The following is a 25000-nucleotide window of genomic DNA, read 5'->3' on the forward strand; positions in this document are numbered from 1 at the left end:
ATGTAAAATTACATTAATTGCCACACGGTACACAAATTTCAGACCTTCAAGATGAACAGTCAATACAGATTCATAATTAAAATCATCAATACCAAGTCCTGGAGAAACCACATCTGCGATCCTAGCTTTTCAAGATAAAAAAAGACGGACACTGCAAAGATAATCTAATCAAACAGAGTCAGCATGGCTTCATGAAAAGGAATTCATGTCTGAACGAATTTAGTTTTTATTAGAGTTTTTTGAGGAAGTCTAACCAGAGTGGACAGAGGAGAACCAGTAAATGTGTTGTATTTGGATTTCCAGAAGATATTCAACAAGGTACCTGATAAAAGGTTAAGTGACAAATAAAAGCCCATGGTATTGGAAGTAATTTATTGGCACGTACAGGAATTGGCTCATCGGCAGGAAAATGCGAGTGGGGATAAGGGGTACTTTTTTTAGGTTGGCAACCTGTGACCAGTGGAGTACCACAGGGATCAGTCCTGGGACCACAACTGTTTATTGATTTATTTACTTATTGTCATGTGTACCGAAATGTAGTGAAAAGCTTTGTTTACGAGCGGTACAGGCAGATCATAGTAAGCAAAGGATGTACAGATTAAAAAGACTTCGACAGAGGCACACAGGTTACATTGCACAGGGCATGCGCTAGGCAAGATCAACGTTAGCAAGATTAGCATTATTTGAGGCTACAGACTCCATTGTTCAGCCTGACAATGGCTGGGAAGAAGCTGTTCATGAACCTGCTCGTGCATGTGTTCAGGCTTCTGTATCTTCTGCCTGACGGAAGAGGTTGCAGGAGATCATTACCAGGATGCAATGGATCTTTGATAATGTTGGCAGCCTTTCCGCAGCAGCAAGCCGGTAAATGGAATCCATGGATGGAAGGTTGGCTTCCGTGATCTTCTGGGCTGTACACACTACCTTCTGTAGTTTCTTTACAATATTTATTCATTACTCAGAGGAAGGAAGTGAATGGACAGTGGCCACATTTGCAGATGACACTAAAATAGGTGGAAAGACAGGTTGTGAGAAGGATACTAACAGTTTAAACAGAGATAGTGATAGGTTAAGTAAGTGGGTAAAAAGTTGTCAAATGGAGTATAATGTGGGAAAACACAAAGTTTTTCATTTTGAAACAGAGAACAAAAGAACAGAATATTTAAATGGAGAAAAACTGCAGAAGGCTGCAACACAAAGGGACGTGAGGTTACTTGTGCATGAAACACAGAAAACTAGCACCTAGGTGCAGCATGTAATCAGGAAGGCTAATGGATGTTGGATCTTATTTCAAGGGGGTTGGAGTATGAGTAGGAAGTTTTGCTGCAACTGTACAAGGTGCTGGTGAGACCACATCTGGAGTACTATGAGTAGTTTTGGTCCCCTAATTTAAGGAAGGATATTATTTAATTGGAGGCAGTTCAGATAAGGTTCACCAGGATGATTCCCAGTGTAGGGGGATTCTCTTATGAGCAAAGGCTAAACAGGTTGGGACGCTACTTGCTGGAGTGTAAAACAATGAAAAGGGATTTGATTGAAACGTCGGATTCTTAAGGGGCTTGACAGAATAAATGCTGAATGTTTCCCCTCGTGGGAGAGTCTATGACCAGAGGACATTGTCTCAGAATAATGGGGCACTAACTGAAGACTGAAATGAGGAGGAATTTCTTCTCCTAGGGTTGAGAATCTTTGAAATGACTTGTGGCCGAGAGCCTTAGAGGCAAAGTCCTTTAAGGCTGAGATAGATAGATTCTTGATCAGTAGGATAATCAAAGGTTGAGGGGAAAGGGCAGGAAATCAGATGTGAGTCATGTTGGATCAGTAATGATCCTATTGAATGGCAGAAAAGGCTTGAGGGACTGAACAGCCAACTACTCTTCCTATATCTTATGGTTTGACAGGCTAAAGAATCAGCGTAGTGCATTAGCTTCTACAATGAGGCAACCTTTCACAGCATTGACCAGTTCACTAACACACTTAGAAGATAGCCTAAATGGTGAACTGGTATCACCCAATGATTTTCATCATCCAAATGGAGTTCAAGAGAATGCATGGAGATCTCAAATTCTAAATCTTCTCTGAGAGTTGGGAACACAGTTGGCTAGTTTGGTAAAACTGCCACAATGTATGTCTCTGTGAACTAGAGATCAAGTTAGAGACTTGGTGGGACATGTCAACTAAGGATATATAAATATTATGATGTGATGTTTTGGATAAAGTCAAAGATTTAGAGTTGAGTAGTGTAAAAGGTTGATGTTAATATATAAATAAGATAATTTACATCATCATTGGGAGGGATATGAGATCTCATGACCACGAGGAGATGGATCTCTCTTGCAGCCTTATGGTAGAAGTCTTGACCTGTCTATATTAGTGTTTACTACAGTTAAATGAAAAGACAATATTCAACACTTGTTCAAATGACTCCTGCAAATTTACCAAGCTGTCTCCTGGATCCAATCATAGCATTTAAGTGTCATTTGATAGCATTGTCAGTAACACCTTTAACTGCTTTGCTGATCAATAAGATTAAACCAATGGGGCAATAGCTGGCCAGATTGAATTTGTTCTGCTTTCTGTGGACAGGACATATCTGCGCAAATTTCTATATTGTTTTTGATAGATGGCAGTACAGCTAAAGTGGAATAGCTTGGTAGGGGAATGGCTAGTTCTGGTGGACAAGTCTTCAGTACTGCAGCTGAGATGTTGTCAGTGCCTACAGCCTTGGCTGCACTTCGGTGTTTCCTTCTATTATATGGAGTGAATTGAATTTGTTGAACAATCCTATGGTGGCAGCCTCAGGAAGAGGCCAAGGTGGATTGTCCACTTTCCAGCTCTGATTAAGATGTTTGCAAATACTGCAGCCTTGTCTTCTGCACTGGCTGTACAGCCCTGTGTGCCGGTTTCCATCATTAATGAGGACGGGGACGTTCATGAAACCCCTGTTATTTAGTTGTCAACCACTATTCACTACTCTGACTAGCTGTCCGAGCTGCAGAAGTATAAATAAAGATGTTTAAGAGACATAAGAATGTATCTGCTTCTTTTTGAGTAGGAGGTTAAGGATAGTTTGAAAAGGGCAGAAGAGAAGCTGATATAGAGGAACAGAATCCAGCAGACCTACAGTTTGTTCTTGTTCTGACAACTTGTCTGATCTCTGCACAGATGCTGAGTGTTTTAAGCAGACTTTACACATTGCTAGTATATCAATTAATGGACCAATTCCTCAGAGCAGTGGCAATCAGTCAGCTTGCTACCACACCTTTTTGACTATCCTGCCCAGCAGATCTGCATTTCTGGCCTGAACATCCAGTTCAGACTTCTTGAGAAACATTGAGTGTACTTAATGTGGGAGTTTTCCAGTACGGCACAGGATCAGCACTGGAGGCCAAACTACACCTCCTTTTTGCAGCAGTACCTGTCATGTTGCAAGGTTTAAAGATCTGAAAGCATTTTTACAAGCTAAGGGGAGAGGTTAAGTATGTAAGGTAAGTGAGTGAGATGGTAGTTGAGATGCAGTTGGGTAAAGGGGTAGGTGTGTTGGTGAGGGAATAGGGTGACAGGGAAGTGGGTAATGATGTAGTCTGGGAGGTAGGTGGGTAAAGTGGTAACTGTGTGACTGAGGGGGTAGGGTAGTAGATATGTAGATGAGGGAGTCAGGTGGCTAAGTGAGGGTGTTATTGGTAGGGCGGCAGGTGGGTTAGAGAGTAGAATGGGTCAGATGTTGGGGGTGTTCTAAAGCTTTCATATTTATTGTTTTGTTGAAGACTTAAGCTTTGCAGGATTGTGGAAAAAAATAATTTATTTCAAGTTCAGTGGGTAGCTGGATTTTTTTAAAGTTCACTTCACATGTTGGCTTTTGTTTCAAAACAAGACATTTCTGCTGAATTGCTGGACTTGTTCACTGGATGTCACCTGTCTGGATTTCATGGCTTCTAAAGAGTCAGTTTCTGTTTGAGATAACAAGGTGCAGAGCTGGATGAACACATCAGGCCAAGCAGCATCAGAGGAGTAGGAAAGCTGATATTTCGGGTGTTTTTGAGGCAGTTGTTAAAGAAGCCTGTTAAAGAAGCTTTCAAGTTCAGTTTTCCTGTTCCTGACAAAACGCTTGCTGTGTGTCCAGTGTGGACTGCAATACTGATTGGCCAATCTTATAAGAAGCCTTTAATGGAATTCACTTCAATATTTACTGAATGACGTAAAGTTTCCAGAGTCATCTGTACATGGCTATTGTGTAGCGTCTACTATTCACATCTGCCCGTATACCTTACCAACAGCCATACAAACGTTCCGTACCTTATCTTTTCTGAAAACTAACAATTATTAGTTTTTTTTAATCAAATAGAATCTCTGCAAAGAAATTAGTTTTCTTGCTTCTTTTACTTTGTGTGTCTATGTTTGTTTGTGTTACGGTATTTAGAAGGATAAATATTTTTATTTTCATTTGACAATAATTTTTAGGTTGACATCTTTGCCCAATAGGTTTCATTTTCACAATAAATCAATAATTTTGTATATTTGAGAAACTTGGTTGATGGATCTTTTTATTCAAAACCTAATATAGAAAGTGTATATAATTTCCCATATAGATAACTGGTTAAAATATTTAAGTTTGTTTTATGACTTCGGGAGTGAGAGTAAAGGGAGAGAGTGCACTCCTCAACTTTCAGTCAAAAAATAAAAGTGGAGGCTCTAGTGGGATAATTCAAAGCTGGAAATGTGCAATTAGACGTTTCTGGAGAAGGAAGACTCTGAGTAATTTATAAAAATTAACCAAGGTTATGCTAACAGGTTTGGCAGAAAAGTTAGAATTAAAAGCAAGAGCTAGGAAAACAGAATTAATTGCGGTAATAGCTTTGCATTTGACTTTGGAGGAAGAACAAGGCCATCCAAAGTGTGAATTAATTGATTTAGCTTGAATTCAGTTGCAGATGTAACATGAGGGCATAAAGGAAATTAGAAAACTTTCCAGAGAGAAAGAGAGAAAGGAAATTTAAAAAGTTGGAATTGAAATTTCAGGCAGGGGAGAGGAAAGTCAACAAAATTAAGAAAAGAAAAAGAATAGAAGCAGGAGAAAGCAATGAATAAAGAACAGGAATAGTGGCTTAGGAAGCTAGAAGGGCAAAAGGAGGAACTCCCAGGAACCTTCCAATGGGAAGGACATGAATTCAACCATGGCCCAGTGGGTAGATATTTAAATTTGAGCAAGCCTTTCTGCGATTCGATGCAAGGGATCCAGAAGCATTTTTCATTTATTTAAGATATTAGTTAAATAGATGAGGTGCTTAAAAGAAAACTGAATATTACTTGTGCAAAGCAGGCTAATGGAAGGCATTCATAAGTTTTATGTCTTGCTTCTAAGAAACCTTTTACAGATTGAGGTGGCAGAAAAGTGCGTATGAGTTTGTTCCTAATGCTGACAGGCAGAAATTTTTGAACCTCTGGAAACAACAACCTGGACAGACTTATGTAGAATTTGAGACAGTAAAGTAAAATAATATTGAATGTTGGCATTAAAGGTATGTAACTCTTATGGAAATATCATTTGGAATCCCTACAGAGTGGAAACAGGCCCTATAGCCCAACAAGTCCACACTGACCCTCAGAGCATCCCACCTAGACCCATTTCCCATAACCCACCTAATCTACACATCCCTGAACACTATGGTCAATTTAGCATGGCCAATCCACCTAGCCTGCACATCTTTGGACTGTGGGAGGAAACCAGAGCACCCAGAGGAAACCCAAGCAGACATGGGGAGAATGTGCAAACTCCACACAAACAGTCACCCAGGGGTGGAATTGAACTCAGGTCCCTAGCACCATGAGGTAGCAGTGCTAACCACTGAGCCACCAAATAATTCTTTAAAGGAATTTAAAATCTCACCCTCTCTTTCTATTCACACAGAAAGGTGGCAACAGCAAGACAGGCAACTAAGACAACTAATGATTACAATCTTGTCTGAACACTTTCTCCGTCACCCCTAAAACCTCAACAAGTTTGGAAGGTGGGAAGTTAAAAGGAAGACATGTAACAAGGGATGAGTGGGGACAGCTGGAATGGCCTCAGGTCTCCTCCGCAGGCCAGTAAAAGATGCTGAGGCTGATAGTGATGTCCAAGAGCCTAAGTATTTCAATTGCCAAAAGGTGGGACACCTTTGTGTAGATTTTTAGACATTGCTGGCTAAATCCCTGACTGTGAGCATGACAGACCAACGTGTAGCTCTGACTGCACCTGAAGGCCAAGTACAAACATAGGTGAGTGTGTTGGGGATATGAAAAAACATTTGAGAGCTGTGGGGAATTCTTGGCCACAGGCAAGTTAACTCCTTATTACTCAAGTGAGGCAGGTAAACTTATGGTTTATGAAGAGATACTGGAGCCAGTCAAACTCTTCTTCTGAGGGAAGGCATAAATCTTCCACTGGAATGCATGTTTGAATGACAAGGTTTAAGTAAATGGTATTGGCAGAGAGTATCTACATGTACATGTCAATTGGCAAGATGGCTGATTTGTGATGCAGAGCTGATGCCAACAGTGTTAGTTCAATTGCCACACTGGCTGAGGTTACCATGAGGACTTTCCTTCTCAAATTCTCTCCTCACCTGAGGAGTGGTGACACTCAGGTTAAATCACCACCAATTGTCCCTCTTTAGTGAGAGCAGCCCTATGGTCTGGTAAGACAATGTCCACTTTATACCTGTACCTTTGTATTGCGTGCAATTAAAGTGTGACCTAGGTCTGGGACAATAGCTGTAGATGTTATTCATTGCTTGCCAGTAAACAGAGCAAAGGTAATGGTTTTTCCAGTCATCGTGGTGAGGCCAGTAAGATACAGTAGTGTGGGAAGAAGGTTCCAAGGAGTTTTCATTCATGTGCAGTGACTCGTGTTTTGGTTAAACAATTTTCATTGTCAGAGATCAGACCGGCGCCACAAAATGATATTTGATATCTGGAACTATCATTAGGGATTTGGATAATCTGAAGGAAACACACAATAAGTCTTCTCTGATTGAATAAAAACTGAAAGAACTGTGGATGCTGTAAATCAGGAACAAAAACTGAAGCTACTGGAAAAGCTGGCAGCGTCTGTGAAGAAAAAAATCAGAGTTAACATTTTGGGTCTGGCGACCCTTCGTCAGAACTGATGGTAGCTGGGAAAACACTGGTTTATAATGCAGAAAATAGGGAGGGGTGTGGGGTAGGGAGTAACTGATAGGATAGAGCCCGAAGAGAGAGAAGTGCACTTGGATAGACAAAGGAATTGATAGTGATCTGGCCAGCAGTGTGAATAGCAGTTAATAGGGATTGTTAGTGATCACAATAGGTAGTATGTAATGGCAGGTTATGTGATAACAAGGGTGTGTGGGATTGGGGGCTAGGACATGGGCGAGTTTAGACCCTGAAATTATTGAACAAGATATTGAGTCCAGAGGGCTGCAGGGTCCCCAGGCGGAAAATGAAGTGTTGTTCTTCCTGCTTGCATTGAGCTTCGCTGGAACACTGCAGCAAGCCAGAGACAGAGATGTTGGCCAGGGAACAGGGTGGTCAGTTAAAGTGGCAGGCAACAGGTAGCTCAAGGTCTTTTTTGCGCGAACATAAATGTTCTGCAAAGCAGTCACCCAGTCTTTGCTTCGTTTCCCCACTGTAGAGGAGACCACATTGTGAGCAGCCAATGCAGTAGACTAGCTTCTGGGAAGTACAGGTGCCCAAAAGGTACGTTTGGGCCCTTGGATGCTGGGGAGGGAGGAGGTAAATGGGTAGGTGTTGCAACTTTGCCGGTTGCAGGGGAAGGTGCCATGGGCCTGTGGGGGGATGAAGGAAGAGTGGACCAGGGTGTCCCGGAGGGAATGGTCCCTATGGAAGGCGGACAAGGGAGGGGAGCAGAATATGTGTCTGGTGGTGGCATCTCACTGGAGGTGGTGGAAATGGCATCTGATGATCTTCAGGATGTGGATACTGGTGGGATGGTAGGTAAGGAAAAGGGGAACCCTATCGCTGTTGCGGGAGCTGAAATGATTGAGCTCAATATTGAGTCCAGAGGGCTGCAGGATCCCCAAGCAGAAAATGAGGTGTTGTTCTTTCAGCTTGCATTGAGCTTCGCTGTAACACTGCAGCAAGCCAGAGACAGATTTGGCCAAGGACCTGGGTGATGTGTTAAAGTGGCAGGCAACAGGTAGCTCAGAGTCTTTTTGTAAGCAGATCAGACCTGCTGAGCTTTTCCAGCAACTTCTGTTCTTGTTCCTGGTTTACAACATCCACAGTTCTTTCAGTTTTTATTTGGTATTTAATTCACTGCCACATCTCTTCTAGGCATGTCCACCTTGAAGAAATTCTGCTCCTTTCTCCACCCAATTTCCGTTTCATTCTTTCATCTTGTCCACCAACATTAATTTCACAGTCACTGACCAAATATTTACTAAAACTCATTTCCACAGCCATATCACATTCCTCAGTGACTGTCTCCAGTTCAGACTCACCCCTTGTGGATTCCAACTAAAGTTTCATCCCTCATGTTTTGAATCCTCCCTTATATTTTTTTTTATTCATTCATGGGATGAGGCCATCGCTGGCAGGCAGCATTTATTGCCCATCCCAGAACCACAGGTATCTCCATGATGTTCAACGTTCCATGAACAGCTGTTCTCGCTGCATCCTGAGATCTACACTCAGTGCCATGCGGCATCACATGCACACTCTCGACCTTTCTCTCCAACACTTAGATCTAACCCTGACTTTGTTATTAAGCCTGCTGACAAGATTGGTGCTGTTGTAGTCTGGCGTACTGACGTCTATATTCAGCGCCAGCTCTCAGATACCTCCTCCTATCTTCCCCTGGACCATGACCCCACCATGACACATCAGACCACCGTTTCAACTACAGTAACTGATCTCATTTCATCTGGTGACCTCTCTTAACTCTTGCCTCCAAACTGATAGTCCCCCAGCCCTGCACAGCTTGCTTCTATCTTATTCCAAAAATCCTCAAACAGGACTGCCTGGGCAGACCCACTGTTTCAGCCTGCTTCTGCCCCACAGAACTCAACTCTTCCTACCTTGACTCAGTCTTCTCTCCCCTGGTCCAATCCCTGCCCACGTACATCCACGATTCCTCTGATGCCTTACGCCAGTTTCAAAACTTTCAGTTTGCAGGTTCCAGCTGCCTCATCTACCATAGATGTGCAATCCCTTTACCTGTCCATTCCCCACCAGGAGGGTCTTAGGGCTCTCTGCTTCTTCCTGGAGCAAAGACCCGAACCGTCCCCACCCACCACCACCCTCCTCCGCTTGGCCGAGCTCGTTCTCACTCTCAACAACTTCTCTTTTATCTCCTCTCGTTTTCTTCAGATAAGAGGGGTGGCCATGGGTACCTGCATGTGCCTTAGTTATGCCTGTCTCTTCATGGGGTGTGTGGAACATTCCTTGTTCCAGTCCTATTCTGGCCCCCACCCACAACTCTTTCTCTGATATATCAATGATATCATCGGTGCTGCTTCCCTCTCTTGTCCGGAATTGGAAAAGTTCATCAAGTTTGCTTCCAATTTCCACCCTGCCCTCACTTTCACCCAGTTTATCTCTGAATCCTCCCTTCCCTTCCTTGACATCTCTGTTTCCATTTCTGGGGATAGACTGGCCACTAATATCCACTATAGACCCACTGACTCCCACAGCTACCTGGACTATACATCCTCACACTCTGCTTCCTGTAAAGACTCCATCCAGTTCCCTGAGTTCCTCCGTCTCCTTCGCATATGTTCCGATGAGGCCAACTTTGATAAGGGAGCCTCTGAAATGTCCACCTTCTTCATCAACCGAGGATTCCCCAGCACCGTTGTCGACAGGACCCTCAACCGGTTCCGGCGCATCTCCCACACTTCTGCCCTCATCCTTTCTCTTCCCTTCCGCAACAGCGATAGGGTTCCCCTTGTCCCTACCTACCATCCCACAGCATCCACATCCAGAAGATCATCAGATGCCATTTCCGCCACATCCAGCGAGATGCCACCACCAGACACATATTCCACCCGCTCCCTTGTCCACCTTCCGCAGGGACCGTTCCCTCCAGGACACCCACAGCACCTTCCCCTGTAACCAGCGAAGGTGCAATACCTGCCCATTTACCTCCTTTCTCCCCACTATCCAAAGGCCCAAAGATACCTTCCAGGTGAAGCAACACTTCACCTGTACTTCCCAGAATCTAGTTTACTGCATTCGCTGCTCACAATGTGGTCTCCTCTATATTGGGCAAACGAAGCGCTGGGTGACGGCTTCACAGAACATTTACGTTCTGCTCGCAAAAAAGACCCTGAGCTACCTGTTGCCTGCCACTTTAACACACCACCCCATTCCCTGGCCAACAATTCTGTCTCTGACTTGCTGCAGTGTTCCAGTTAAGCTCAACGCAAGCTGGAAGAACAACACCTCATTTTCTGCTTGGGGACCCTGCAGCCCTCCAGACTCAATATCCAGTTCAATAATTTCAGGGCCTAAACTTTCTCCATGTCCTAGCCCCCTACCCCAACACCAGGTCTTGTTATCACATAGCCTGCCATTACACACTACCTATTGTTAGTCACTAACAGTCCCCATAAACAGCTATTCACCATTGTTATCAACTCCTTTGTCTATCCAACTGCTCTTCTCTCTCTTCAGGCTCTACCCTATTGTTTACTCCCTACCATTCCCCTTCCTATTTTCTGCATATAAACTGACGTTTTCCCGGCTACCATCAGTTCTGAGGAAGGGTCACTGGACCCAAAACGTTAACTCTGATTTTTTCTTCACAGATGCTGCCAGACCTGCTGAGCTTTTCCAGTAACTTCTGTTTTGTTCTCTGATTGAAGCTCAGCAAGCAGATCTAACATTAAGTAACACAATGAGCTCAAACCAAAATAAAGAACAGGAGATGCTGGAGGAATTCAGTAGGTCGCACAGCATCTGTGGAGAAGGAAACAGAGTTAATGTTCTGAGTTCACCTTGACTCTTCTTCAGTTCATGGGTCAGTGGTCCTTGTGGGGTTATCAAAAGAGTTGGTAAAGTAAATTATTTCATTGACACCAAGATCTCCAGAAAGAGAAATGCCTGTCACATCAATATGTTAAAACAATGCCATCACCGAATGAGGATAAAGAAGCACAGGCATGTCAGGTAGCAAATGCAGTGTTGGATGAAACAGATAGGGAGAATGAAGCAGAACAAGGCCTAAATTATTCTCAAATTGAATTCCATCTGTCCACTTAGTGAACATTGAACCATTAGGAAGGCTAGATACTCTGCTTTCATATTCAGAGGCCAAAAATAAGGTGACACAACAAGGCTGCTCACAAAATTTAAAGGAGTCCATAGGACATACCAGAATGTACAATACTTAGCTGTACATGATGTGAAGGTAGGAGAATCCTCTGCTATGTAATAGTTTCCATATCACTTAGATCCAGTGAAACAGGCTTAGGTGAAAATAGAAATTCTATACATGTTGGAACGCAACCTAATTGAACCCAACTGGAGACCTCCAGTCATGTTAGTGTCTAAGCCTGATGATTAGATTCAGCATAGATTATAGAAAGGCCAATGGAATAACAAAAGCACACTCTTGCTTTGAAGACTATATTAATAGGCTTGGCAGTACCATATTTCTTACCAAAACAGATTTGTTAAAGGGATACTGGCAGGTTTCTTTACTAACCTGAGCCAAAGAAATGTTGGACGTTGGCATACTAGGCAGTCTTTTCCACTGCAAAGTTATGCTATTGGGCTAAAGTGCCTCAACAACTTTCCAGAGACTGTCTAGCTGGAATCAAGTGGTAGCGAGTATTCCTAACTGTGTGGTTTACCTCAACAATACTGGTTGTTTATACAGAGACCAGCAAACGATCGAATAGAACAACTGGGAGCTCTATTTAGAAACAAACAGTCAGCTGACCAGTAATAAACCTTGCCAAAAGTGAGTTCACAGAAGTGCAGGTAACCTATCTGGCATGAGAACAAGTGTTGCCAAAAACAAACAAATGTGTATGTTCCAGTGGAGTTCTTTGCCCTAAAACTAAATGATAAATTAAGATTTTTTTTTGGGAGGGGGAGATGTGTGGTTTCTACCTTGTTTGCTTGAAGTCACCTGCCTGGGTTCTATGACTAGCAGAGATCGAATTTTTGTTTAAGCAGTGATTTAGAGGGAGTTGAGTTAGTGTGCAAATTGCTGAAGCACAGAAGCTTCACAGCTCAAGTCTATTGTTTCTGAAAAAAATACTTTGTTGTGCATCTAGTGTGGTAACGGGAACACTGATCTAACTACCCTCATAAGAAACCTTTAACTGAGTTTGTCTCCATATATCCTGAATGACTGAGTCTGCACAGACCCCAGCCACAAATATATATCTCGTGACTACAAGAAATAAGAACAGGAGTAGGTTCTTCTGTCCCTTGCATCTGCTCTGCCATTCAATTAGGACCATGGCTGACCTGATATTCCTCACTTCCACTTTCCCCGTAACCCTTGATTTCCCAACTAATCAAGGATCTAACTGTTTCAGCCTTAAATACATGCAAGGCATCTGCCCCCACAGCTCTTTGTGACATGGAGTTCCAAGGACTCTCAATCCTCTGAGAGAAGAAATTCCTCCTCATTTTAGTCTTAAATTGGCACTCATTAAATTGGTGACCTGGCCATGCATATTAAAATGCCAATCATTGTATATTCTTATGTATCTTGTCCATTTTGCCTTCAAGAATGAACAATTACTGGCCCAGAGTCTTTATTGTCCAAAGTGAATCTCTGCAAAGAGACCCATTTTCTTGGTTCCTTTATCTGGTGTGAGAGTTGGGTATTTCAAAGGGTATATATTTATATTTTCATATTTGAAACTGCATTAATTAGCTTTATATCTTTGCTGAAGATGTTTTCATAATAAATCATCAATTTTACTGCTTATGATGTAAACCTTTTTACTCTAAACCTAGGGGAGGCGACGGCCTAGTGGTATTATTGCTGGACTGTTAATCCAGAGCCCTGGATAATGTTCTGGAGACCTGGGTTCAAATCCTACCAAGGCAGATGGTGGAATTTGAATTCAATAAAATATCTGGAATTATCTAATGATGACTGTGAATATCCTTTAGGGAAGGATATGAGCCACCCTTACCTGGTCTGGCCTACATGTGACTCCAGACCCACAGCAATGTGGCTGACTCTCAACTGCCCTCTGGGCAATTAGGGATGGGTAAATAAATGCTGCCTAACCAGTGAATGAATTAAAAAAAACCTAATACAGAGAATGTAAATAATTGGCCATTTCAGTAACTGATAAAATAGTTTAAGTTGTGCTCGTGGAGTAGTGGGACCACAGGAGATAGTGATGTCCCAATCTGAAGTTGGGAGATGGGGTTGCCTGATGTTGGGGAGGTTGGATGGAGTGTCAGGATTAAAGTTGGTGGAAGGGGTTTGAGTGTTAGAGAACATGGGGAGGTAATTGGTGATGGGGTGGGGGGTGGTGATTGAGATCTGATTGGTGATGCAGGGAGTGGGTGATCGTAGTCTAGCTGGTGATGGGTGTGGGGTGGTTTCGGGGATCCAGTTGGTGATGGGGGGATGGTTTACAGAGACCCATTTGGTGATGGGGGTAGGCTATAGGGGTCCAGTTGGTGAATGAGGGCAGGTGGTGGTTTAGAGGGATCCAGTTGATGATGAGGCGGTATAGAGTTCAGTTGGTGGGGGGGTATAAAGGTCCACTTGGTGATGGGATAGGTTATAGGGTTCCAGTTGGTGATTGGGGGGGGGGGGTTAATAAGAGTTCAGTTGGTGATGGGGGGGGGGGTTAATAAGAGTTCAGTTAGTGAGGGGGAGGGTGGTATGGAGATTCAGATGGTGATGGGGACGCGGGTGACAGTCGCTCCGGAAAAGTCAACTGTAACATCGGTGCTTAACATCCAAAAAAGAAGCAGCGGCCACAGACACTCACCAGGGCCCGTGGAGGGAGGGCCGAGCCGGATCGGGCCGGACTCCGGCCCCCATTTCCGGCACCACGTGCTGCCTTCTCCGGGTAAAGTTCCGGCGGCGGAAATCTGGTGGAGAAATGTACCGGCAATTAGCAGCGTAAGTGGTGGGCACTGTGAGTGCGCGGTTTGTGTCCGCCTGGGCCTCCACCAGGCCCCAGACACCTCGGGCCCGGGTAACACAGTTTCCCGCCCACCCCGGTGCGGCCCCGCGGATTGTAAACTCCAACAAAACACCCGATTTGGATTTTACAATATCCGAAAAATCACACTCACTGATGTAACCTAATGTAACTGGGTTTAACTTTGAAACATTAATATATTTAGTATTTCCAGGCAGTGCCACTTTTCCACTATCATCGCTCCCAGGCTGACAGCGGCTGTTCGCTTTGGGAGGAGGGAGAACAGAATATCAGTTAAATGGAGAGAAAGTGAAAGCTGCAACACAAACGGACTTGGGGTTGGAACTGGAGAATCCGAGACAACAAGGTGCAAGGCTGGATGAACACAGCAGGCAAAGCAGCATCATAGGAGCAGAAAGGTTGACGTTTCGGGCCTAGACCCTTCATCAGAAAAAGGGGTTATTTGTGCATGAAACACAGAAACTTATCACACAGGTGCAGCAGCTAATCAGGAAGGCAAAAAAAAACGTTGGCCGTAATTTGAAGCGCATTGGTATCAAAGAGTAGGCAAGTCTTACTGCAACTGTACAGGGTGCTGGTTAGACCCCATGTGGAGTATGGAGAGCAGTTTTGGTCGCCTTATAATAAGGAAAATGTAAATTCTTTGGAAGCAGTTCAGAAGAGGTTCATGAGAATGAACTCAGAGATAGGACTGCAGCTGCTGGGGTCAGAGACAACACCGTGTGGAGCTGGAGGAACACAACAGGCCAGGCAGCATCAAAGTAGCAGGAAAGTTGACTTCAGGTGGGGACCCTCCTGCTCCTTTGATGCAGCTTGGCCTGCTGTGTACCTCCAGCTCCACACTTGTGTTATTACCAGAATGAAGTCTGGTATGGAGCCATTGCCTTATGAACAAAGATTAAACAGGTTGGGACTCTACTCACTGGCATTTAGAATGATGAGAGATATGAGATTCTTATGAGGTTGAAAGGATATTCCACCTCTTGGGAGAGTCTCGGACCAGAGGGCTTTGTCTCAGAATTAAGGGTTGCCAATTTAAGCGTGAGAGGAGGACTTTCTTTTCTCTGAGGATTGAGAGTCTTTGGAACTCCTTGCCACACAACTGTGGTGGCAGTCAATGTGTATATTAATGGCTGATATAGATAGATTCTTGATCGGTGGGGGAATTAAGGGTTATGAGGAAAGTGGATGTGAGGAGTGTCAGATCAGCCATGATTCTATTGAATTTTTTAAAACTTATTTAGGGGAGCGTCATTGGCTAGACTGGCATTTATTGTTCATCTCTAATTTCCCAGTGAGCAGTTAAGAGTCAATCACATCACTGTGTGTCTGCAGTTACATGTCGGCCAAAGCAGGTGAGGATAGCAGATTTCCTTCCCTAAAGGATATTAGTGACATAGATGGGTTTTTCCTGACAACCGGCATTGGTTTCATGGTCGTCATTAGACTCTTATTTCCAGATTATTATTGAATTCAAATCCTACCATCTGCCAGGGTGGGATTTGAACCCAGGCCTCCAGGACATTACCTGGCTGTCAAGATTAACAGTTCATTGATAGCACCATTAGTCCATTGCCTCCCTAAATGGTGGAATAGGCTTGAGGGGCAGAATGACCTACTCCCTGTTCTTATTTCTTGCAGTATACAACCTGGACTTTAAAGTTTATTTTGTGCAAAGTGATTCTCAGAATGCATCTCTCACCCAGGGGCTTTTCCTTCAAAGTCTATTTTTAAAATGTAGACTCAAGTCTCTTTTACTCCACTTGTGATCTTTATATTTTTGGACCACTGTTACTATTATATAATTGTAACCATTTATTACTTCTGTGATTATAGAGTCATACAGCACAGAAACAGATCCTTTGGTCCAACCAATACAGGCTGACCATAATCCCAAACTAAACTAGTCCCGCCTGCCTGCGCTTAGAGATGTAGGACAGGAAGCCATCCAACCACTAGTGCTTGTGTTGGCTGTTTTAGAGGTTTCCAATTAGTCAAATCGCCTTGCTTTCTTTCCCCTGGGCCTGTATTGCTTTTCCCATCAAATATTTACCCAATTCTTTTTTCAATGTTATCATTCAACCTGTTTCAATTATCCTTCAAGGCAGTGCTCCTTAGTTCACAACCCTGTGCAAAATAAAGTCCTGTCCATCTTTTTCTTTCAGGCTTTTTAAACTTGTTTCCATTTGTTATCAGCTGTCTTTCATTGGAAACGGTTTCTCCTTATTTACTCTTTCAAAGCCATTCATGATTTTCCTGTACCTTTGATATCTCTTCTTAACCTTATCTACTCTGAGAACCTCAGTTTCCCCCTTATCTTGTTACATAATTAAAGTCCCTCATTCTGGTAAACAACAATGTGACTTCTCCAAGTCTTTGCTATCTTTTCTGAAGAATAGTGCACTGAATTGAACTCCGCATTCCAGCTAAGGCCTTACAATACAACTTGGTGTAACTTCCTTGTTTTTAAATTCTATTCCTCAACAAATAAAGCCTGGGATCCTCTATTTTAGCAAGCTTCTTGGCTTATCCTGTCATCTTCAAGGATTTGTGTACCTTTATACCTAGGGGTGTCTGTTCCTAAAAATACTTTAGGATTGTATCCTTTAGTTCATATTCTGTCCTCATTCTTTCAATCAAAATGTATCATTTCCCAGTTCTCAATGCTAAATGTCTCCTGTATTTTGTCTGCTCATTTCATCAGTTTGTACCTTCCTTCTCCTTAATCCCATGGGCTTTAACTTTGCCAACATTTCTCTCATTTGAAACTTGGTCAAATGCTTATTGAAATTTGATGTATGCACTATAACCACACTATCATCATTGACCCTTTCAGTTAGATCAGCAAATAACTCATTTAAATTAATCAAACACAATTTGTCTTGAACAAATCCATCCTGGCTTTCATTTATTAGCCCATACTTTTCCAGATGCCAGTTATTTTTTCCTTGATATTATTCTTCTAATTTGGAAACTTATGTTTGTGTGTTTCTTTTAGAGAAAAGTTTAAACATTTTGGGATCAAAAGACCCTGATTGTGCCACTTCTTTTGCATGCAAGTGAAAGAACTGCGCCTATCTCTGTGTTGATGTTCACAGTAGATAATGCTATCCTGTTCCCTATCATTCACCTCTTAAGCTTCTCTGGTATATATATTTTTAATCAACCTGTTCTGAGATGCTGTGACACATCTCTGGAATACATGGGACTTGAATCTGGGTCTCCTTGCTCAGACTTAGGTACATGGCCATTGGGCCTCAAACCCCACACTGTTTGGAGAGGTTGATTGACTTAATTACATCTTTGCTAAGTATAATATAGCATCACCATTGAAGTCTCCAATGGCTTTGAATCTGCCTGGGTATAGCTCAGTATGACCTGACAAGTGAGTAAGGACAAGTTACTCATTTTCAGCTGTGGGCATTGACACAGAAACAGCATCTAATTTAGCGTTTGGGTCCTGAAGTCCATTGGTTAAGGTCTAATCTTCAGTAGAGACAGTTTCTTCTTGTCATCGGATGGCTGTTGCAGGAAAATGGGGGTTAGAGCCAAGGGCCTTAGAGCATACCCTTTACTAACCCATCTTTACCTTGAACTCTGAGTCTAGCTCCCCCACCCCACCAACTGTTAGTTTGATGTCAATCCTTACTGTCATGCTAGAAGATGAATTGCTGGTGTTCACGTTTTGTAAAGGCTTCACGTGTAGTTTTCTGTTTACAAAGGAGCGTGAAAAACAGACTTTTGTGGGAGAATGACTGGGAAAATATACACACGCTCAGACGTTAGGCTTGATGGTGGCTTACTGATTCAGCTGATTATTTTTAAAAACTTTCCAATAAGATGTCCTTGGTGGCTGATTGGTTAAGTCAGTTAGAAGCTGTGTCATACGGACAGGATGCTGATACTTTGATCCATGATGAGTCAGTTTTATCTGCCAGAATTCTAGCTCATCATTACAATTGAATTTTATTATTTGGATTTGTAAGTGGATCATTGCCGGAATTGCTTCTCTTGGTTAGCTTCCAGTGAGTATTACTAGGAAAGTAGGCATGCATGACAGAACATAATGCCTTCATAGTAACTTTAAACGCTTGCTGTCCAGATTGACCATGAAGATTGGCAATCACTATTCCCAGAATGACCAAGAGAGAGGAAAACAAGAAAAAACAACCTAGAATTGTCCTGTGCAATCAAAGGAGACTTAATTGTGAATTATGATATTGTATGTGTGCTTTGTCCAAAAGTAGACACTTTGGCTCATTGCCGGCTGATGCTTCATCCTGCCATTTCTTGGCAGTTTAAGGAAAACCAGGTTTTGAATTTTGTTCCAAATGCACTTTGGATTTTGTAATCATCAATTCCTGGAAACAAACATTCAAATGTTTTGAATTACTGTTACTCTAGCTCTAAGTTTTGATTTTGAGACTAGTAAGAATTAGGAATGGTGCAAAAATTGGCAAAATTTATGATAATGGAAATAAAATATATTATCGAAACAATAGAAGAAACTTAATTCAATCGTGTACTGGGAGAAGAAAAATTGATGCTTGAAAAATATTAATACTTGAGCTATATATGAACCAGGGCCAATGTTTTGTGTACAAAGTTCCTCAATCTCTGTGCTGACTGAAGTATTCTCATTAGAAATATTGAGGTTTTTTAGAAAAATAATTTTCTTTTTATGAAGATTGGGTCTTGATGTATGCATTCTTTGAATCTTCCCCATTAACAGGGAAATGTATAACTAAAATGCCAAAAGTTTCAAGCCATGTCTATACTTAAAATGAATTGGTGATGTCATTTTTTGCTCATTAAGACCATAAGACCAGGAAAAAGACATTAAAACTGGGAAATAAATTAACTTTAAAATTTCATCTCTGATTTTAATGTTGTACTCTTCCTGATTGAATATCGCCACAGGCTAGTGCATAGAAAAGAGCTCTTCATCCTGCCTCAGCAAAATAGAATAAATCACTGTGCAGGATTATCCTAAGCTTGATGTTTTTGAATGATTGTATTTATACTTTAGCAACCAAAGCTATAATTTGACCAATATGCTGGACCAGTCTCAGAAGTTCACGGACATCAACCGAATGGGCCATATGATCTGATACTGGGCTTTAACAACTCCATGTGGGACATAGTTTTTATGTTAACTGTCTTTAAGATATTTCTTCTAACTAATGTCAACTTAATGCAACAATTGTTAATTTTGCAAAGTGGGGGCTACCCTCACTATGAACTCTATTTCTTTTTAAAGAAAGTGAAACTGATTTAAGATTTAACTATTAGAGTTCCCAGGAACTTAGGCTAGATTTAAAGGCAGACTTTGAAAAAAAATGTACATTTCTATTTCAAAAAAAACTTTAATTTGTGCATTCAGTGGCGAATCATTTACATTGACCTGCATAGATCTTTACCGCAAAGCAAAAACATTGTTCTAAAATATTCTATAAACTAGCAGCTGATTCGTGAGCAATTAGGTGCTGCATTTTCAATGATAATCGTTAAAGTAATGGAAGACATATCAGAAGAAATTCATACTGACAGGTAATGGCAGTGAGTAGATAAATCCTTTCACAAAGAAGCTACTATTTTTATTTTTGTTATTGCTGATAAAATACACATTTTTGTCGAAACTTTTTGACCTGCCCTCATCAGGACAGTTGAGAAGAAATACCAATGTAAAGGCAAGACAATATTTATACTGTGTGAGAGAGGATTGCTGATTATTTTGCAAGCGGATATGGATTAGTAAAGGCATTGCCATGGAAAATGTTCCTTTTAATGATGACTGATAGTAATGGCCAAGATATATTTGATTTTAAAATCAGTCAGGTCGGCCTTGATTGGTCAAGGCATTGCTCTGAGAAATGAACCAGAGAATGGCTGTTATCTGAAACAAGCAGAGTATTTGTACAGAGATAGTAATAACTGCCGATGCTGGAGTCAGAGATAACAGTGTGGAGCTGGAGGAACACAGCAGGCCAGGCAGCATCAGAGGAGCAGAAAAGCTGTCATTTCGGGTTGGGACCCTTCTTCAGAAATGGGGGAGGGGGAAGGGAGCTCTGAAATAAATAGAGAGAGGAGGGGTGGGGCTGGAGAAAGTAGGTGTGATGGTGATAGGTGAGTGCAGGTAGGCAGTGGTGGGAATTGGTCAGTGAGGTGGGAGGAGTGGATAGGTGGGAGAGAAGACGGACAGGTTGTGTCAGGTCAAGGAGGCGGGGATGAGAGGGAGGGTTGGTCATGGAATGAGGCCAAGGGTGAGGAGATTTTGAAACTAGTAAAGTCCACAGTGAGACTATTGGGTTGTAGGCTCCCAAGGCGGAATATAAGGTGCTGCTCCTCCAGTTTGTAGGTGGCGTCATTGTGACACTGGAGGAGGCCCAGGATGGACATGTCGTGGGAGTGGGAGGGGGAGTTGAAGTGGTTTGCGACTGGAAGGTGGTGTTGTTTGTTGTGAACAGAGCGCAGGTGCTCTACAAAGTGGTCTCCAAGCCTACGCTTGGCCTCACCAATGTAGAGGAGGCCACATCGGGAGCAGCTGATGCAGTAAACCACATTAGCGGATGTGCAGGGGAACATCTGTCTGATGTGGAAGGTTTTTTTGGTTCCTTGGATGGAGGTGAGGGGGGAGGTGTAAGGGCAGATGTAGCACCTCCTGGGGGTGGTGGGGCTGGTGGGGCTAGTGGGGAGTGTGGAACGGACGAGGGAGTTGCAGAGAGAGCAGTCTCTACGGAAGGCAGATAGCAGTTGGGAGGGAAATATATCCTTGGTTGTGGGGTCAGATTGCAGGTGGCGGAGAATGATATGTTGAATACGGAAATTAATGGGATGATACGTGAGGACAAGGGAGGTTCTGTCTTTGTTTTTGTTGAGGATGTGAGGGTAGAGGTGCGGGAAACGCGAGATGAGGTCGAGTGCATTTTCGACCACTGAAGGGGTATGTTGCGGTCCTTGAAGTAAGAGGACATCTGAGATGTTCGGGAGTGGAACGTCCCATCTTGGGAGAAGACGTGGCAGAGGCGGGGGAATTGGGAGTAGGGGATCGCATTCTTGCAGGAAGGTGGGTGAGAGGAGGTGTAGTCCAGGTAGTTGTGGGAGTCGGTGGGGATGAAGTAGATATCAGTTTTGAGGTGGTGGAGACAGAGAGGCCCAGGAAGGAGGGAAAGGTATCAGAGATGATCCAGGTGAGCTTGAGGTGTTAGTAAAGTTGAAGAACTGTTCAAGCTCCTCGTGGCAGCACGAGGCAGCGCGGATACAGTCATCGATGTAGCGGAGGAAGAGGTGGGGGATAGTGCCAGTGTACAGTGGAAGAGGGACTGTTCCACATATCCTACGAAGAGGCCAATTTGTACATGCCCTTTATGTCTACAAAGAACAGGGCCATGTGTATTAATATATGTAGCTTCCAGTGTATACAAGTCTGCTACTGTAAGCCCATTTGACAACCCTGATTTGATTGTCGATGTGGTTCTTCACGCGCTCAGGATTATTTTGCCAATGTTTTCCAATTGCGGAATCACATCTAATATTGGACTCTGTGTTGAGATCTGCGAGCATGGTTGGTTGAGTACAGTTAGTACCTTGTTTCTTGTGAACAAAGGATTTGCTGTTTGATATGATCTATCAGTATTTGGGATGAGGCCTATGTACCTAGCATTTTACAGTCATTGAAATTGATAAACTGCATGACTCAGTTGCCTGATAAGCAGAACATCTGTTTGACTTGATGGCAGCTTTCTGTTAGTGGCAAACACAACTCGTGTTGCAATTGTATTGTACCAGTGTGAAACATCTAATTTCATCTGTTGCTCAAACATTTTGAGATGCGTTGCCCTTCAGGGTAATCGGAGGTAGACTGAGCAATTTTCCGAACTCAATGTCATAGCCTTAGCCTTGTTCATGAGTATGCGCTTATATGGCAAAAAAAATGATCTGATTGTGGTAGCCATTATCCCACAGGTTGGCTTTGTGCATCCTTATCACTGTCAAGCTTGCACAATGAACTTACAAGCTTAGCAGCTCAGGCAGTTGAGTTCAGTGTTAATGAAACCAAATATCCCTATATCGATGGTGTTGCCGTGGGATCCCTGCTAGGCCCAGCTCTCTCAAGCATCTTCTCCATGAGACCCATGACCTTGATGGAATGACACCTAACTTCGTATCGTTTATATATTTCTGCTGTGCAGATGGTACAAATGTGTTTGAACCTGTAGCTACATGTGATAATTTCCTCACATGTCTTAATGGGCTTCATCCTGTACTCAAATTAACCTTTGAAATGGAGCAGTTAATTGATCTCCCTTTCCTTGATATTATAATTAAGAAATTGGCTAGATGGTTCCCTACCACTGGCTATCCCAAACTTACGTCCATGAGTCGATATACATGTTGAGATTCCTACAATGTCATACACTATATAATTGGCCTTATTGCCAACCTTGGAAAATAAGATCCAAGCCATTGTTCACTGCAAAATTAAACAAAGCTTGGCAATTAATTCATAATCATCGTGAACACTCTATTCTCTATGTCTACCAAAGTCCACTAGCCAACCAACTCCTCTCATACAGTATAGATTTTTTTTTCCTCTTACATTGCTATTTATTTTTGCAAATTGTCCTGATGAGTGCAAGATGAAATCTTCAACTAAATGTGTCTTTTTTTCAGCAATACTCAAATTGTGAATGACCAAATGACTATTTGTGTGTTATTTTGGAAAGTTTGTTTTAATGGTGAAAAATAATTTTTAGTGTTGTTTATTCTGTGTCAACTTCTTAGCATCTAAAATCTTACAGTTTCTCACTGAGCAATTGGACACAAATCATTGTTTCAACTGAAGATTGCAAAAGGTGAAGTCAGAGTAATAGCGCTGTACAGCTTGCAAGCAGACCTTTCGGTCCAACTTGTCCATGCCGACCAGATATCCTAAATTAATCTAGCCCCATTTGCCAGCATTTGACCCATATCCCTCTAAACCCTTCCTATTCATGAATGCATCCAGATGCCTATTAAATGTTATAATTGTACCAGCCTCCACCGCTTCCTCTAGCAGTTCATTCCATACATGCACCACACTCTGCGTGAAAAAGGTGCCTCTTAGGTCCCTTTTAGATCTTTCCCTTCTCACCTTAAACCTATGGCTTCTAGTTTTGCACTCCCTTACCTGGGGAAGAGACCTTTTGGGGGATAATTTGCAGTGAAACCATAAAAATGAAAAGTCTGCTTAAAATGATGTACTGCATTAAAAACATTACTTGTAATGGATTATGTTTGTAAATGTAATGAATTGAAAGTAAAAATGTTGTTTATTAAAGTATTTCTGCTTGTTTCTAGTTCCAAATGGGTTGCTGGTCGACTGTGTTCAAGGCTAAACTTAAGCTTCATATTCCAAGAATATCTGGCAAGACAGCAGAAAACATGCACCTACAACGAAAGAAAACATTCTAATTGTGTTCATGATCAGAGAATGTTGTGGACAGATCACACCTGTCTCAAGAGACAAATTCTTGGGAAAGGAATTCCTTGGAAGAATGCACTTTGTTTACCTCTCTGTTTAACGTGCAACAGTTTGATAAGAACTTATCATACAAAATCATATCCTGTTTTAAATGGAAGTATTCAGCCAATTCACCGACATGTTTTTGAATCTAACTTGCGCAACAGTATGGTCTGTGCTGAAAGGTAAGGTTGCGTTCTGTTACACATGGGTTTTATTTAAAGTATATAACAATACACTATTAGTGAATCCACCATCATACTGAAACCATAAGGACCATAAGAGCACATGCTTATTTAAACAATGGCAAATTAGCAGATCTTAAGTAAAGCAGCAATGGCCTCACTATGCTTTGTTTTACAGTTCTAGAAAACCACTTCTAATCTTTAGATATTTATTGCTGCCAGACTTTTATAGTATCTGAAGTAAAAAAACCTTTGCCGATCTTGACAACAAGTATATTTCATCTTACATGTGATCATTCATATAAATTCTATCAGTGCCTGTGCAATTTTACCTCAAATTTGGGCTTTTACCCTTCTAGTGTTCTCAATTTAAGCAAAGTCACTGTATGTAGGAGGAGCAAAAGATCATAAGATGTATGAGCAGAAGTAGGCCTTTCAGCCTATCGAGTCTGCTCTGCAATTCACTGAGATCATGGTTGATCGGATAACCCTCAACTCCACTTTCCTGTCTTTTTTACCAAAATTCTTGATTCTCTTACTCATTAAAAATCTACCTATCTTAGCCTTGAATATACTTAAAAACCCAACTGGAACAGCCATCTTTGGTAAAGAATTTGACAAATTCAGTATGTTCTGAGAGTTTAAATTTCTCATCAACTTTTTCTTAAATGTGCAACCCCTTATTGTGAAGCTATGTTATCTGGTCTGATACTGTCCCCAAAGGAAAACAACCTTGTCATATCTACCTTGTCAAGTCCTCTAAGAATATTGTGTTTCAATAAGGTTGCCTTTCATTCTTCTTTATTCCAATAAGTACAGAACCAGCCAACTTCTCAAATGACAACCCCTCCCCCCCTTCCCCACACACACACACACACACACACACACACACACACGATCAACCTAGTGAACCTTCTTTGGGCTGCCTCCAATGTCAGTATCTATATGTGCTTTAGGTAAGGCACCCAAAACTGTTCACAGTATTCCAGCTGTGATCTAACTAGTGCCTTGAATAGCTTTAACAAACCTTCCTACCTTATACTCCATTCCCTTTAAATAAAGTCCTGCATTCCATTTGCTTTCCCTATTACCCATTGAACTTGGATGCATTTTTTTGATCCATGCATGAGGACCCCCATATCCTTTTGTTCTATAGCTTTCTGCAGTCTTTCTTCATTTTA

At 42.2% G+C, this 25000-nt stretch overlaps 2 protein-coding genes and 1 long non-coding RNA gene across 4 annotated transcripts in view; 1 reads left to right on the forward strand and 2 right to left on the reverse strand.

Annotated features, from left to right (window-relative positions):
• LOC109936088 (Wnt ligand secretion mediator) overlaps positions 1-356 on the reverse strand; it is a 137562-nt gene extending 137206 nt beyond the window's left edge. The window contains exon 1 of the mRNA XM_048602081.1: positions 323-356. Within this exon, the coding sequence (XP_048458038.1) occupies positions 323-356 (34 nt within the window). The remainder of the gene's footprint in view (positions 1-322) is intronic.
• Positions 357-493: 137 nt separating this feature from the next.
• On the reverse strand, positions 494-14473 carry LOC125484193. The gene is made up of 3 exons (XR_007263034.1): positions 14266-14473; positions 13956-14058; positions 494-1004 (listed from the first exon to the last, which is right to left on the reverse strand). It is a non-coding gene; the product is annotated as an uncharacterized LOC125484193 (long non-coding RNA).
• Positions 13893-25000, forward strand: part of si:ch211-198n5.11 (methylcrotonoyl-coenzyme A carboxylase 2) — a 77478-nt gene continuing 66370 nt past the window's right edge. The window contains exons 1-2 of one of the 2 annotated variants that reach the window (XM_048601886.1): positions 13893-14089; positions 23472-23819. In XM_048601886.1, coding sequence (XP_048457843.1) covers positions 14070-14089; positions 23472-23819 — 368 coding nt within the window. In that variant the 5' untranslated portion in view covers positions 13893-14069. The remainder of the gene's footprint in view (positions 14090-23471; positions 23820-25000) is intronic. The other variant, XM_020534703.2, reaches the window with a different exon arrangement.

This window comes from Rhincodon typus, chromosome 10 (assembly GCF_021869965.1).
Source record: "Rhincodon typus isolate 14 chromosome 10, sRhiTyp1.1, whole genome shotgun sequence".
NCBI classification, from domain to species: Eukaryota; Metazoa; Chordata; class Chondrichthyes; order Orectolobiformes; family Rhincodontidae; genus Rhincodon; species Rhincodon typus.